Source organism: Octopus bimaculoides, chromosome 27 (assembly GCF_046866305.1).
Source record: "Octopus bimaculoides isolate indiv1 chromosome 27, ASM4686630v1, whole genome shotgun sequence".
NCBI lineage: Eukaryota > Metazoa > Mollusca > Cephalopoda > Octopoda > Octopodidae > Octopus > Octopus bimaculoides.
The window spans coordinates 22,305,593-22,321,446 of NC_142954.1; the positions used below are offsets into that span (position 1 = coordinate 22,305,593).

At 39.5% G+C, this 15,854-nt stretch overlaps 1 protein-coding gene across 5 annotated transcripts in view; it reads left to right on the top strand.

The window, feature by feature from the left end:
• LOC106879164 (dynein heavy chain domain-containing protein 1) overlaps nucleotides 1-15,854 on the top strand; it is a 141,277-nt gene that overhangs the window by 47,825 nt on the left and 77,598 nt on the right. For all 5 annotated transcript variants that reach the window (XR_016238637.1, XM_089343381.1, XM_089343382.1 and 2 more), the window contains exons 34-43: nucleotides 3-176; nucleotides 1,319-1,478; nucleotides 4,602-4,750; nucleotides 5,815-5,955; nucleotides 7,512-7,774; nucleotides 10,386-10,518; nucleotides 11,823-11,935; nucleotides 13,842-13,976; nucleotides 14,649-14,784; nucleotides 15,398-15,591. Coding sequence is in view for 4 of the 5 variants with exons in the window: in XM_089343381.1 (XP_089199507.1) it covers nucleotides 3-176; nucleotides 1,319-1,478; nucleotides 4,602-4,750; nucleotides 5,815-5,955; nucleotides 7,512-7,774; nucleotides 10,386-10,518; nucleotides 11,823-11,935; nucleotides 13,842-13,976; nucleotides 14,649-14,784; nucleotides 15,398-15,591 (1,598 nt within the window). In the remaining variant the exon portion in view is untranslated. The remainder of the gene's footprint in view (nucleotides 1-2; nucleotides 177-1,318; nucleotides 1,479-4,601; nucleotides 4,751-5,814; nucleotides 5,956-7,511; nucleotides 7,775-10,385; nucleotides 10,519-11,822; nucleotides 11,936-13,841; nucleotides 13,977-14,648; nucleotides 14,785-15,397; nucleotides 15,592-15,854) is intronic.

The window sequence follows — 15,854 nt, forward strand, 5'->3', positions numbered from 1 at the left end:
AGCTGAGAAACTTGAAGCATTTGCAATTATTGGTGAAATGGATGAACTTTTGCCCCTGGCCTCTGAGTCACTAGGGCCACTCCAGTTCAACTTGCAATGGTTCAAAGATCTGGAACAGTCCATGAAGGATACAATGGTAGAGGCACTTACAGATTGTGTGAGATCTCGATTTGAAGGTAATATTTTTTTTTTGTCAAATTTATAAAAGTTATACATTTTTTTCTTTTATAAATATTCTTTTAATAGTAATATGACTGAAGTATTATGTAATATTCATTAGAGCCACAAAATGTAATGAAGGCAATCTTCGATTCAAGGACACTATCCTAATTAATCACCTGAAGCCTTCATTAAAAACAGACAAGAACTACATAATACAGGTCCATATTTAAGAGATGAGGAATTATGTACATTATTTACATTATTTACATTTGACGGTATTAAGGAAGGATAGGAAAATATTAGATTTATAAGCCCCAAAAATCCACTCTGTAATTGCCCATGGGCATATGGCGCAGTGGTTAAGAGTGTGGGCTACTAACCCCAAGACTCCGAGTTCAATTCCAGGCAGTGACCTGAATAATAATAATAATAATAATAACAACAACAATAATAATAGCATTAGCAACAACAACATCATCATTCATCATCATCATCGTTTAACGTCCGCTTTCCATGCTAACATGGGTTGGACGATTTGACTGAGGACTGGTGAAACCGGATGGCTACACCAGGCTCCAATCTGATTTGGCAGAGTTTCTACAGCTGGATGCCCTTCTTAACGCCAACCACTCCAAGAGTGTAGTGGGTGCTTTTATGTGCCACCGGCACGAAGGCCAGTCAGGCGGTACTGGCAACGGCCATGCTCAAAATGGTAACATTGAAAAATACCTTAGGAATGAGAACCCAGGTTCGAAATTTCCTCAAGACACCTGATGAAGGCTGGAGGGTATATCAGCCGAAACGTTGTGTTAACAACAAACAAGATGAGGACAAAAATCCGTCGAATGTAAATAATGTAAATAAGAACTATATAAATTAGACTGGTGATTAAAACAACACCGGTCAGTACGTCTCGCTACCCTCCCTCACATATTTGAGCAATGATAATAGCCTTATTACATATCCCATTTCTCCATGTGTCCTCATGAAAGGGTTCTAACCCCAAAATATTAAAGAAATGCAAAGTAAAACTTCAACTGATGTTCTGTTTTCACTCTTGTAATTTCATTTTGTATTGTTTCATTCTTAACAAGTTTTGCTATAATTCATATATATATTAGAAAAAGAACTAATATAACGCTGTCTCATCAACTAGATCTTGGGATAATACCGTATTACAAAGAAGCAATGTCCTTTGAATCTTGGATCAATGAGTTTCCTGTGCAGTGCATCGTTGTTGCTGAATCTGTAGTATGGGAAAAACAAATGAGAAAATGTTTGGAACAGAAAAGTGCTTCCAATTTGGAAGACTTCAAGTAAGTTTATTTCATCATCATCATCATTTAACGTCTACTGTTCCATGCTTGCATGGGTCAGACTGAATTTGTTGAGGCAGATTTTCTGTGGCTGGATGTTCTTCCTGTTGCCAACTGTTACCTGTTTCCAAACAAGGTAATAGTTTTTGTATGGCCGCATATGTCTTTCATAGAAGACTGGAAACAAAACAACATTGCTTGTATGACTGATTCTCATTCACAAGAACCATGTCAAGACAACAGTATACAACCACACATATACACATACATACGCATCATCATCATCCTTTAACGTCCATTTACCATGCTAGCATGGTGCGGACGGTTTGACCAGAGCCGACAAGCTGGAGAGCTGCACCAGGTTCCAGTCTGATTTGGTTTCAATGGCTGAATGCCCTTCCTAGCACCATCCACTTTACAGTGTGTGCTGGGTGCTTTTTACATGGCACTGGCAGAGGATTCTTGTTGGTCAATTCTCTTCACCAGTAGGGAACGGCCCTAACACCTCTGCTGTGGGGGAGGGCTCTTCTTGAGCACGGCAAGGTGCCAGGTATGTTGGCCCTTTGTTTCATCTGAAGGTTTGGTGTCCTGAAGTCATCCTTCAGTTCTTCATCCCATGTCTTCCTGCGTCTCTCCGTTCCATGAGTTCCATCTTCTTTGAGAGATCGGCATTTCTTTATGGAGTTGTCGACATCCATCCACATCACATGACCAAACCAGCGTAGTCTTCTCTCCTCCACACTGCCTCTAATTCCTCTTATGCCTTTACTTCTCTCTCAAAACATACATAGATACACATACATACACACACATATATATAGATACTTCTCTCTGAATATATACATAAATACACACATATAAAGATACCTATATGCGACAGGCTTATGAATAAATTTACAGTATATAGGCGCAGGAGTGGCTGTGTGGTAAGTAGCTTGCTTACCAACCACATGGTTCCGGGTTCATTCCCATTGCGTGGCACCTTGGACAAGTGTCTTCTGCTATAGCCTTGGGCCGACCAAAGCCTTGTGAGTGGATTTGGTAGACGGAAACTGAAAGAAGCCTGTCGTATATATGTATATATATATATATATATATATATAATTTTGCTTAAAAGAGTTCCAACACTGTCTGTTTTTTATGTTTTATTTATATTCCTGCAGAACTAATGTGGGGTATAGAATATGGAATATACAATATATAATATAATATACAATATACAATATAAAATAAAATAAAATAAAAATGTCTGTTAAAATCTGTCATACCGGCCATGACGAAGGGAAATAGCCCTGAAACTCGAGTCGCCTTTATATATATATATTTATATTTATATATTTATATATTTGATCCTTTATATTGAACACTCAATATTTCATCTATATTCAATACTTTCTTTCATGGTGCCATCCATTTTTATTTTATTTTATTTTATATTGTATATTGTATATTATATTATATATTGTATATTCCATATTCTATACCCCACATTGGTTCTGCAGGAATATAAATAAAACATAAAAAACAGACAGTGTTGGAACTCTTTTAAGCAAAATAATATATTCCTCTATACACAATCATACAAAAAAACCCACCTTTTTTGTATTTATTTTTACTCGCATATATATATATATATATATATATATATACATATGTATGTGTGTCTGTCCCCCACCATCGTAAGTACTAGGCATCCAAAGAATAAGTCCTGGGGTCGATTTGCTTGACTAAAGGTGGTGCTCCTGCATGGCCACAGTCAAATGACTGAAACAAGTAAAAGAGTAAAAGAGTAGTATGTGCTTGGTGCTTTTAATGTGGCACACACTGTAAATTTATTCATAAGACTTTGGTCAGCTCAGAGGCATTCTAGAAAATACTTGCCCAAAATGCCGTACATGCATCAGGCTTCTTTCAGTTTCTTTTTACCAAATTTATTCATAAGACTTTGGTCAGCTGTGAGGCATAGTAGAAAATACTTCCCCAAGGTGCTGCGCAACATGACTGAACCCAAGGCCACTTGGTTGAGAAGTATGCTCCTTGACCACATATCCACATCTTCACCTCAGGATTTTAATGAAATTTATAACTGGCACTTCATCAGTTACAACAATTAGGGTTCCGTTTGATCTGATCAATGGATCAGCCTGCTCGTAAAATTGGCATGCAAGTGGCTGAGTACTCCACAGATACTCATACCCTTAATGTAGTTCTCAGGGCACAGACTGACACATGGATGACCCTTTGAATTACAGGTAAATATCTCATTTTTGCCAGTTGAATGGACTGCAGCTGGCAACATGAAATAAAGTGTCTTGCTCAAGGACACACAGTGCTGCAGGGAATCAAACAAATGCCATAGCAACATCTCGAAAATTAAACATTTAATATTCTATAACTTCAAAGATTGACACTTCTACCATTCCATGAGCTCAGCTATTTTACTCACTTAACATTCAAGGATCTCAAGTGACTTCAAAGATTTACACTTCTACCATTCCATGAGCTCAGCTATTTTACTTACTTAACATTCAAGGATTTCAAGTATTTGACATTTAATATTCTGTAACCTCAGATATACTTGTATCTAACATTTTGTGAGCTCAATTATTAACATACTTAACATTGAATTCTTCAAATATTAACATACTTAACATTCAATGACCAAATGTGCGTTTAACACTTAACATTGAATGATTTCAAGTATTTAACAATTAACATTTTATGACCTCAGATGTGTGTGTGTGTGCACATGTACGTGCGCGCATGTGCATGTGTGTATGTGCGTGCATATATATATATATATAAAGAATAATAATAATAATCCTTTTTAATCCTCCTTATACACATCTATATTAAAATATGCTTTCAGTTTAGCATTCTGCCTTATTATTATTATCATTATTATTATTATTCTTTATTTTCCTATTATTTCTCCACATGCGGTTAACACAACCCCAATATTTACTGACTTATATATATATATATATACACATGAGCTCAGATATTCATGGTGTTAACATTCTATGAGCTCAGATCTAAACACTCTTAACATTCAATGACATCAAATGTTTACACGTATAACAATCTATGATCTATGTAAAGATTTTTGTTTTTAATTTCCAGGAAGACCCTCATTCAGCAGATTTCCCATCTAACTGGTCTCCTGCACGAGCTTTTTAACAGATTCTGTTCTGCTGGTACAAAACAAAGGAATTTTGCTGTATTCACAAACCTGATTGCCCAGACTTTGAACAGGCGAGACCTTGTCCAAGGTACTAATCGAATCACTTGCTTTTGATTTAAATCTCGTAGTTTGGTTCAGTCTAAGAATAGATACATTCTGTTCGATGGGCTTCCATACAGTTTCTAATCAGCCTATTATAATTCTCAAGACTTTGGTCAAACTGGACCTATAGTAAAACTTAGTTGCACCAAGGTACTTTGTAGTAGGATTGAACCTGAAGCCAGATGGTTGTCAAGTGAACCTCTTAACTGTATAGTCATGTCTGTGACTCATTTACCCTTACTTCTATTCATTCTATGCACTTCATTGTTGTTGTTACTGTTTTTGTTGTGATGATCAAGTGTCTTTTATGCAAATATCTATAAATGCAGGTGTGACTGTGTGGTAAGAAGTTTGCTTCCCAACCACATGGTTCCAGGTTCGGTCCCACTGTTTGACACCTTAGGCAGGTATAACCCTGGACCGACCAAATCTTTGTGAGTGAATTTGATAGATGAAAACTGAAACAAGCCCAAATTAGTTGGTTTCATTCTGTTTTTGTTTTTTTATTGTTTTTGCTTCAGGTGAAAATTTCAGGTGAGTTAAGTTTAACCCTTTTATTACCAACCTGCTTGAAACTGCCTCTGGTTCTATAATACAAACTCCCTGTTTTAAAATGATTTGAATTAAAAGTTCCCTGGAAAATTTCATGTTAAATTATGTTCTCCAAACAACAGCTTAATAATGCTTCAGACATTTTTACTAAATTCTTCATTATTTGTGTAATTAATTGAAACAAGCAGAATGTTTCAATATGAATATGGCAACAAAAGGGTTTATGGTAACAAAATTATTTTATTGAATTCATTATTTATCAAAAATTAACTGAAACAAAAGCAGTGAATTTCAATAAAAATATGGTAACAAAAGATTTAATATTGTGGATTGGATGCTCCTTATGTGGCACCAGCACCGGCAGGGTTGACTAAAACCATAAGTTAACTGATCCTCCTGTATTTTCTTTTACCTAAAGCCAGGACCTTTCCAGCAACCCCTCGTATATTATTAGAATATCAAAATACTGTTCTCTGTTCATTCTCTTCTATTCTGCAGAAATACTCAACAGTGAAAGTCCCGTGGACAACAAATGTTTTGAATGGAAAATCTGTTTGAGGCACCAAATGGACTATAAACCAGTTCTGAGGGCTGAACCTGAGATAGATCTGACCCCTGATCTCTCTCTAAAGGCAAATGGTAAGAATTTTCAGGTTTATTTCTTTTCTTTTTTTTTTTTTTTTTTTTTTTTTACTTGTTTTAGTCATTAAACTGTGGCCATGCTGGAGCACCACCTTGAAGGACTTTTAGCTGAATGAATCAACACCAGTACTTTTTTATTTTTTGCAAGTCTGGTACTTATTCTATCGGTCGTTTTTTGCTGAACTACTAAGTTATGGGGATGTAAATATGCCAACGCCAGTTGTCAAGTGGTGGTGGGGGACAAACACAGACACAAAGACTGTCTCACACACACACACACACATGCACACACAGTGGGCTTCTTTCAGTTTCCCTCTCCCAAATCCACTTGTAAGGCTTTGGTCGGTCCGAGATTGTAATAGAAAACACTTGCCCAAAGTGCTACAAACCCAGAACCTTGTGGTTGTGAACCAAACATCTTACCACTCAGCCATACCTGTGTCATTGTTTATTTTTAGAATACAAGGAATGGTTCCCAACCATTTCTTTATCCTTGTCTGCCTACTTTCTGGAAAAGGAATTTCCTTGCAGGAACAGATTTTGATGAATCTTTGTTTTTTTTTTAACTCTTAACAGCTCAGTCCACCTAGCTGTGATTAGGAGCCATGGGGCAGGGAGCTGGTATAAGTTCATTGATCAAGAATTTTTTTTTATTGTTCTAAATGGTGTAGCTACCATCTTTGTAAATAGTCATATTAGTAGAGTATAGTTTACTGCAAGGAGGAAGCGGTGGTGGAGGAGAAAGGAGACGAAAGAAGAAGAGGAGGGAGAAAGAAGGGAGGGAAGAAAGAATAGGAGGAGGAGGAGGAGCAGGGGTAGCAGGAAGAAAAAGGAAGAGGAGAGAAGAAGAAGAATTGTTGTTATTACTATCATTTCTGCCATAGACACAAGGATGGAAATTTAATTTTGATATTGATAAAGTCAACCCCATTATTTAACTATCATTTCTTGAATAATATATTTTAAAAAAATGTTAATCTTGGTAGGATTTGAACTCGGAACTTTTGAGCTGTTTAACAATTTAATATTTCTAATTCCTAAGATGGTGAGCTATCAGAATCATTAGCATTCCGGACAAAAATGCTTAGCAGCATTTTGTCCATCTTCGTGTTTTGAGTTCAAATTCCACCAAGGTCAAATTCTGCCAAGGTCAAATTCCACTGAGGTCAACTTTACTTTTCATCCTTTCAGGGTCAATAAAATAAGTACCAGCTGAGTGCTGGGGTCCAATGTAATTACCTCATCACTTCTCCCAAATTTTCTGGCTGTGTGCCAAAATTTAAAACCAATATTTCTAATTTCTAAGCTAGCAAAATTGTTAGCGTACTGGCCAAAATTGTTCGCATACTGGCCAGAATCATTAGCATATTGGCCAGAATCGTTAGTATATTGGCCAAAATCATTAGCTTACTGGGCAGAATTCCTTAGCAGCATTTTGTTCATCTTTACATTCCGGGTTCAAATTCTGCCGAGGCCCAAAATTTTTAATTTGAAACCAATGTTTTTAACTTCTTTTCTTTTCTTTTTTCTTCTTGTTTTTCATAAATTTCCAGAAAAGGAAGTGGACTTGGCTCGCTCCAAAACCATTGTGAAGACAGCCTATGAGATGAGCCAATGCCGGGTCATACAGCTTACAGTGTCAACACCTTATGCCTATGAGTACCTCGGTCCTAAGTCAGGGTTGATGTTCATTCACAATCCTCTTACCAATAGAGCCATGCTTTCACTTACACAGAGCTTGAAAAATTACCAGTGTGCAACAATCACAGGGGCCTCGTCGGTTGGCAAGACAGAGACTATTAAGGAGTTTGCCAGGGTGAGTTGTAATGATTGTATGTATTGTCATCGTCCTCATTAGGCCTCAGGCAGCCCACTTATGCGTACCTTTCCTTCATTGGACACTAAACTCCGCTTGCGAAGACCTGTTGAGGCAAGTGAAATTGAAATCGAATTAAATTCGACGACTGGCACCCATGCCAACGTCGTCTCCTTCATTGGAAACGAAACTCGGCTTGCGAAGACTTATTGGGGCAAGCGAAAGCGAAACCGTCAATGGCACCTGTGCCCAGCGTCGCCTTCCTGGCACATGTAAAGACATTCAAGCGAGATCATTGCCAGTGCCACCGAACTGGCCCTTGTGCAGGTGGCACGTAAAATACACCATTTTGAGCGGGGCCGTTGCCAGTAAGACATTCGAGCGAGATCGTGCCAGTGCCACCGAACTGGCTCCTGTGCAGGTGGCACGTAAAATACACCATTTTGAGCGGGGCCGTTGCCAGTAAGACATTCGAGCGAGATCGTGCCAGTGCCACTGAACTGGCTCCTGTGCAGGTGGCACGTAAAATACACCATTTTGAGCGGGGCCGTTGCCAGTAAGACATTCGAGCGAGATCGTGCCAGTGCCACTGAACTGGCTCCTGTGCAGGTGGCACGTAAAATACACCATTTTGAGCGGGGCCGTTGCCAGTAAGACATTCGAGCGAGATCGTGCCAGTGCCACCGAACTGGCTCCTGTGCAGGTGGCACGTAAAATACACCATTTTGAGCGGGGCCGTTGCCAGTACCGCCTGACCGGCCTTCGTGCCGGTGGCATGTAAAAGCACCCACTACACTCTCAGAGTGGTTGGCGTTAGGAAGGGCATCCAGCTGTAGAAACTCTGCCAGATCAGATTGGAGCCTGGTGCAGCCATCCGGTTGCACCAGTCCTCAGTCAAATCATCCAACCCATGCTAGCATGGAAAGCGGACGTTAAACGATGATGATGATCATCATCATCATTATCATCCTCATAATTTATCAATACTGGGACCACCACTACCACAACAACCATGATATATACGAGAGGGGACCCAAAAGAAACTGGAATTTTGAAATATTATTTTACATGTTTACATCTTTATCTCCTTCAAAGTTTTCTCCATTTGAAGCATTGATCCAGGCACGTTTCCCATTGTTCAAAGAAATCCAAGAATTCTTGCAAAGCGATGCCTTTTAACACCTCCATCGTTTCTTTTTTCACTTCTTCCACAAAAAATTTTCTTCTTTCTTTACTGCCCACAAGGGGCTACACACAGAGGGGACAAACAAGGACAGACAAACGGATTAAGTCGATTACATCGATCCCAGTATGTAACTGGTACTTAATTTATCGACCTCGAAAGGATGAAAGTCAAAGTTGACCTCAGCGGAATTTGAACTCAGAACGTAGCGGCAGATGAAATACTTATTTCTTTATTGCCCACAGGGGGCTAAACATAGAGGGGGACAAACAAGGACAGACAAACGGATTAAGTCGATTATATGGACCCCAGTTCGTAACTGGTACTTATTTAATCGACCCCAAAAGGATGAAAGGCATAGTCGACCTCGGTGGAATTTGAACTCAGAACGTAGCGGCAGACGAAATAATGCTAAGCATTTCGCCCGGCGTGCTAACGTTTCTGCCAGCGCGCCGCCTAAACTTTTTGTCTTCCACAAAAAGTTTTCTTTGAAGGACTTTTTTCAGTCGGGAGAACAAAGTTGCAGGGAGTAAGATCGGGTGACTAGGGAGGGTGGGTAAGTGGGATTATGCTATTTTTGATCCAAAACCATCTCACACTCAAGGTGGTGTTTGTCGTGATGAAAACACTGCTCTCCGCTTTGCCACTGGTCAGGGTGTTTTCATCTTGCCATGTCTTGCGAGCACCTCAGAACTGCCAAGTAAAATGTCTGGTTAACAGTTTGACCCGGAGGAACAAATACGGTGTGCACAATTCCTTTCACATCATTGAAACAAATCAGCATCGTCTTGACATCGGACTTCACTTGACGCACTTTTGGGGGGGGGGCGTGAGGACATTGAATGCTTCCCTTGACTTGATTGCTGCTTCATTTTGAGGTTGTAGCCATAGCGAGGTCATTGCCAGTGCCCCTGGACTGGCTCTTGTGCGGATGGCATGTAAAAAACACCATTTTGAGCATGGCCATTGCCATTACCACGTGACTGGCCCTCGTGCCGGTGGCATGTAAAAGCACCCACTACACTCTCGGAGTGGTTGGCGTTAGGAAGGGCATCCAGCTGTAGAAACTCTGCCGAATTAGATTGGAGCCTGGTGTCGCCTCCTGGTCCACCAGTCCTCAGTCAAATCGTCCAACCCATGCTAGCATGGAAAGCGGATGTTAAACAACGATGATGATGATGATGATGAGAGAAAGAAAATTATGTGTATGTGTGTGTGTGTATACACACACATATACATATATATAATTATGTGTGTGTGTGTGTGTGTGTATGTGTATATATATATATATATATATATATATATATATATATATATATACACACACACACACACACATACACACACACATAAATAGAGAGAGAGAGGTTTGTGTGAATGCATGTGAATGTGTATAAATATACATCCCACTCTTTTTTATCTCAACAGTTATATGGTCAATGCCTGTTCACCATCTGCTGCAGTCCGCTGCTGACCTGTGTCCATATTGTCCAGTATCTCACTGGCCTCCTCACAAGTGGGTGCTGGGCCCTTTTTGACAATGTCAACCGAATACCAACAGGTAATCCATTTGCTTCTTTTTCTCTGTCTTTCTTTCTTCAATTCAAAACACTGAATCACTGTCATCAAAGGAAGTTCTATGTCTTGCTAGAAATAGCAGCCAAATCTTTCTCAATTCACATTGTATTTCTTTACAAAAAGACACATTGGTCAGCAGAGAGATCAAAGATGCACGGGGAAGAACAGTAGTGGAATTCTTCTCTTGGAGGACCTTCTTTTCATGGGTCTGCCACTTTTAGAGTGGTTATGGGAGCAGCTTGTGTTTCCGTGTATCATGTTCATCCATCGGAGCTTCAAGGGCCATCCGGTCATCCTCAGCAGTAACTGATGACTTGTGCGGTCACTTTGTTTAAAGTGAAGTAAGAGTTGTACATCATCGACCTCAATCTCTTGTTTGTGACCATCTTCAGTCCAGTGGCAAGTCCAGATGAAGACAACTGGAAATGGAGACGGATGTCCAGTGAATAACCACGATGTCTTACTTGTCCCATCTTGCTCTTCACAACGGCATTGCTACTGCCACCTTCTCCTTTATTGATCCACGATGGTTCCTTCCACGGAGTCTGCCAGCTCCAGTCGTGTCATGCATAGAGAGGCAAGCCCTAATATGCTAATCAGTCCAAAGCTGGGGCTTTGGTAGATTGTTACTATTCTGCAATGTTACAACCAGTCCGAATATGCTTGATGCATGTTTGAACTGAGGAACAAGCTACTCACAGCATTTTGCCTTGGAGAATATACAGGGGTTGGATAAAATAATGGAAACACCTAGCATCATAGCATCATAATTTTGAAATATCTATAAAACCGTCAAAAGCTTGTTTATTTTTATGTTTATTGATTTATTATTAGTGTTGCTTAATATGTTTTGCTAAAATTGCTGTTCCTTTTCAGATATCCTCAGAAAAAGGTAATTAAAATTCTTTAGAATGACAGATCTATCGGACTTTCAAAGAGGTCAAATTGTTGGTGCTCATATGGAAGGCGCTAGTGTAACAAAAACAGCCACAATGTTTGGTGTATCAAGAAGTACTGGCTCGAAAGTAATGACAGCCTTTGAGAAAGAGGGAAAAACCTCCTCATTGAAACAAAACTCTGGAAGAAAGCCAAAACTTTCAGATAGGGACTGTCGGACTCTTACGCAAATTGTTGGAAAGGATCACAAAAGTACAGCTCCCAAAATTACTGCTGAGCTTAATGACCACCTCGAGAACCCAGTTTCCACAAAAAATATTCACCAGAATATATACATCAATCACTTTGAGAATCATTTGATAATTGGTTTTGTTTTGGTTTTTTCTTCAGATGTAATGTATATAATGAGTCAACATCTTGACCATATTCAGTCAGTACTCAGGGACCTGCAGTTAGTTCAGAATTCACAATACACAATCAGAGGCCAACCAAAGTTTGATAAGGTATCACTTTGTGGTTTTATCTCTCTCTTTTTTTTTCTTTTTTATTATTGTTATTATTATTATTATTATTATTATTATTATGAGGAGGAGGAGGAGGATTATCATTACTATTATGATTATTATTGTTATTATTGTTATGATTAAGTGAGAGAGCAACACATGCCATCAAAGTGACACTGGGGTACAAATATATGAAACCCAATATACCCCTCATGACTACCCGTCTGATAAGGGTGCACCAGGAACATGCATCACAACAATATGTGCGTGACATGGTGATCTCATATCAAGAGAAACAGCACTTGACCTTGCAGGTGGGGCCCAGTTAGAATTTTCTTCAGGTCAAGTAGCCCATCCCGCTCAAAAGGTCCCTGAATAAGGTTCGTTTAAGGATGTTGAGCAAAACACCCATGTTTCCAAAGGTGAATTATTCAAACCCCAAAGAGTTCCTCTCAACACATGGCTATGATGCTCCCCCACTACTTCTGCTCATGATCAGAGATGCACATATCGTCAGCCACCAAGGGACATGCTCAACTGGTTAAGGTCAAGCAACTGACAAGCAAATCTGTGGTATTGAGCAGAATATTTGCTGTAGCCCATCTTTTTATAACAAGACAAAACTATGTACATGATAACACTTTCAATCAGTTATGACCAGAAGCCATGAGAGCCACTGCCTGGTACTGCATCCGGGCATTTATCATCGTCATTATTATTATTATTATTAAGGTGGCAAACTGGCAGAATTGTTAGCACACCAGGCAAAATGCCTAGCAGCATTTCGTCCATCCTTACGTTCTGAGTTCAAATGCTGCTGAAGTCAACTTTGCCTTTTATTCTTTCATGATCAATGAAATAAATACCAGTTACACACTGGGGTTCATGAAATCAACTACTTCCCCCACTCCCAAAGTTTCAGCCCTTGTGCCTATAGTAGAAAGGTTTTTTATTATTATTATTATCATTATTATTATTATTCTTGTTTTGAAAGCGGACAGATGTGTCTCCAGAAGCTCCATAAGTTGTTGGCCAATTTTATTGGAAAATTTGTTAACCTATTGATATTTTTGTATATTTGTGTAGCCAAGCCGACCAGATTCTTGCAGAGCTAGTTGGTTAGGCAGAATTTTCCCCTTTTTTAGGGGCGAAATTTTCGTTTGAAACTTTGAAATTTTGCCAAAATGTCTTTGAAGAGAACAGTAAGCTGTTCCCTTCTTTGTGCACCACACCCTCTGCAGACATATGACAAGACCAGTCAAATGCTGAGTGACATTCGTTCTGGCTCAAAATGTTCTAAGTTCAAATATCACTGAGGTTGACTCTGCCTTTCTTCCTTAAAGGGTCGATAAATAAGTACCAGTTGGCATGGCAGGGGCAGTGTAAACGACTCCCCACCACCATCATTAAAAATGCTGGCCTTGTACCACCAAGATTAGAAAGGATTGTTTAATGAAATATTTCTTCCGGTTGTTTAAATTCTTGGAAGTTGAATCGGGCAGACATATGTCAAATATAGCACTACATTATTTACATTATTTACATTTGACGGATATTCGTCCTCATCTTGTTTGTTGTTAACACAACGTTTCGGCTGATATACCCTCCAGCCTTCGTAAGGTGTCTTGGGGAAATTTCGAAACTGGGTTCTCATTCCTATCGATGTTACTATTATTATTATTATTATATTATTATTATTATTACTATTATTAATCAGGTCGCTGCCGTGAATCGAACTCGGAACCTTGGGGTTAGTAGCCCGCGCTCTTAACCACTACGCCATATGCCCGATGAGGACGAATATCCGTCAAATGTAAATAATGTAAATAATGTAAATAATTCCTCATCTCTTAAATATAGAACTATAGCACTACATGTTATTGCTGTTGTTGTTATTGTTGTTTAGAAAACTGATGGTTTGAATGGTCCATTGATACGGAGGAACTCTCTGACCACACTTCATTCTTTGGAAAAAGTAGTTATGTCTGCTGACACTGTGGCGCCTGTTCAAAGACAGAGGACGGTACCCCATGGTTACAATGTGAGTAAATTTCTTCCTTACCATATTCTATTTAGAAACAGTCTTATTTGTATCATCATCGTCATCATTTAACATCTGTTGTCCATGCTGTCATGGGTTGACCAGAGCTGCCAATCCAGGAGGCTGCACCAGATTTCAGCCTGCTTTGGCATAGTCTCTACAGCTGGATGCCCTTCCTAACATGCCAACCACTTTATAGAGTGTGCTGGGTGCTTTTACATGGCACCGCACGGGTGCTCTTCCGTGGCACTGTACGGGTGCTTTTACATATCTTTTATATTTTGCTTGTTTCAGTCATTTGACTGTGGCCATGCTGGGGCACCACCTTGAAGAACTTTACTTGATTTAATCGAACACAGTACTTATTTATTTTTTTATTTTTAAGCCTGATACTTATTCTATCAGTCTCTTCTGCTGAACTACTAAGTTACAGGGATATAAACAGACCAACATCGGTTGTCAAGTAGTGCTAGGGGGTGCAAATACACACTTTCTGATGTGTTGTCCATTCTGTATTTTATGTAGTTTGTTCTTAGTGCTTGCACTTGGGCAGCGCAGATTAGAGCCTCCATTTCTGGTTTTAAATCACTTACTTACGGCTCTAAATCATTATTATTATTATTATTATTATTATTATTATGTTTATTATTATTATTGTTTCATATTTCCCAGGATAAAGGATTGATAACATTCTTTGCGGATGAATGGGTTTGTGAGAGAACTCAAAGACGAAATTCCCTCAAGGAAGTGATCAATATCAGAGATTCAAAAATGTACCGCAGAAAGAAACCTCCGCCACTGGAGTATGGTGAGTGTTCTTGCATTCTGGTTTCCAGCTGGGTCAAAGGAGCTTCTGTGACCCACCGACTCCCCCACCCCTCTTTTTTCTTTTTTGTTTTGAAAAGCCGCTGAGATTGTTGTGAGAGAAAGGGAGGCAGTGGCTGTGGTGGTGGCGGCGGCGGTGGTGGTGGCGGCGGCGGTGGTGGCGGCGGCAGTGGCGGCGGCCATGGTGGTGGCGGCGGCTGTGGTGGGGGTGGGGGTGGGGGGGCGCTGGTGGTGGTCATCGTTAGCACAACGCAAAAATGCTTAGAAGAATTTCTTCCAGCTTTATGTTCTGTGTTCAAATTCCACTGAGATTGACTTTGCTTTCCATCCTTTCGGGGTCAATAAAATAAGTACCAGTTGAATACTGGGGTTGATGTAATCAACTAACCCCATCTCCCAAAATTTCAGGCCTTCTGAAAGGATTTGAGTTGGTGGATAAAGATTCTTTATTTGTGGATTAAGGCTACCGTTAGTTTCATGCTGAAGAAGCTCTTAGCAATTATCAAATCTATTATATAAAACATTGATGTCATTAAAGAAAATTTGCTTCTCTAATATATAATATTCTATTTCTTTCTCTTTTCGCCTCCAACCAGAACATATAAAGCCATCCATGTTGCAGTCCACAGCAGACTTCACCAAACTGAAACAGAAGGCAGAATTTCATCAAGAAATTTTAGGCCACATTAACTTTGGTGGTCGTTTCCACCAGGCCTGTTCCAGTTATGGTTGTTTTATGACCCTCAACACTACTGAGATGACACATCAAAATATTCCGGATTGCTTCAAGGTACGTTTTGGCACCACCGTTTTGGTGCTGTTGATTCAATGCAGATTTAATTGTCATTAGACATTTTAATGTCCCTCTCCCATTCTCTCTCCCTCTCCACACTATCTCTCTCTCCCTCTCTCTCCCTCTCTCTCTCTCCCTCTCTCTCTCTCCCTCTCTCTCTCTCTCTCTCTCTCTCATATTATATTTCTCATTATATGTCTGAAGAGAAGGAAAGTGCTTATGTCAATCATATTCAATTAATAAAATTGTAATATTTCTTT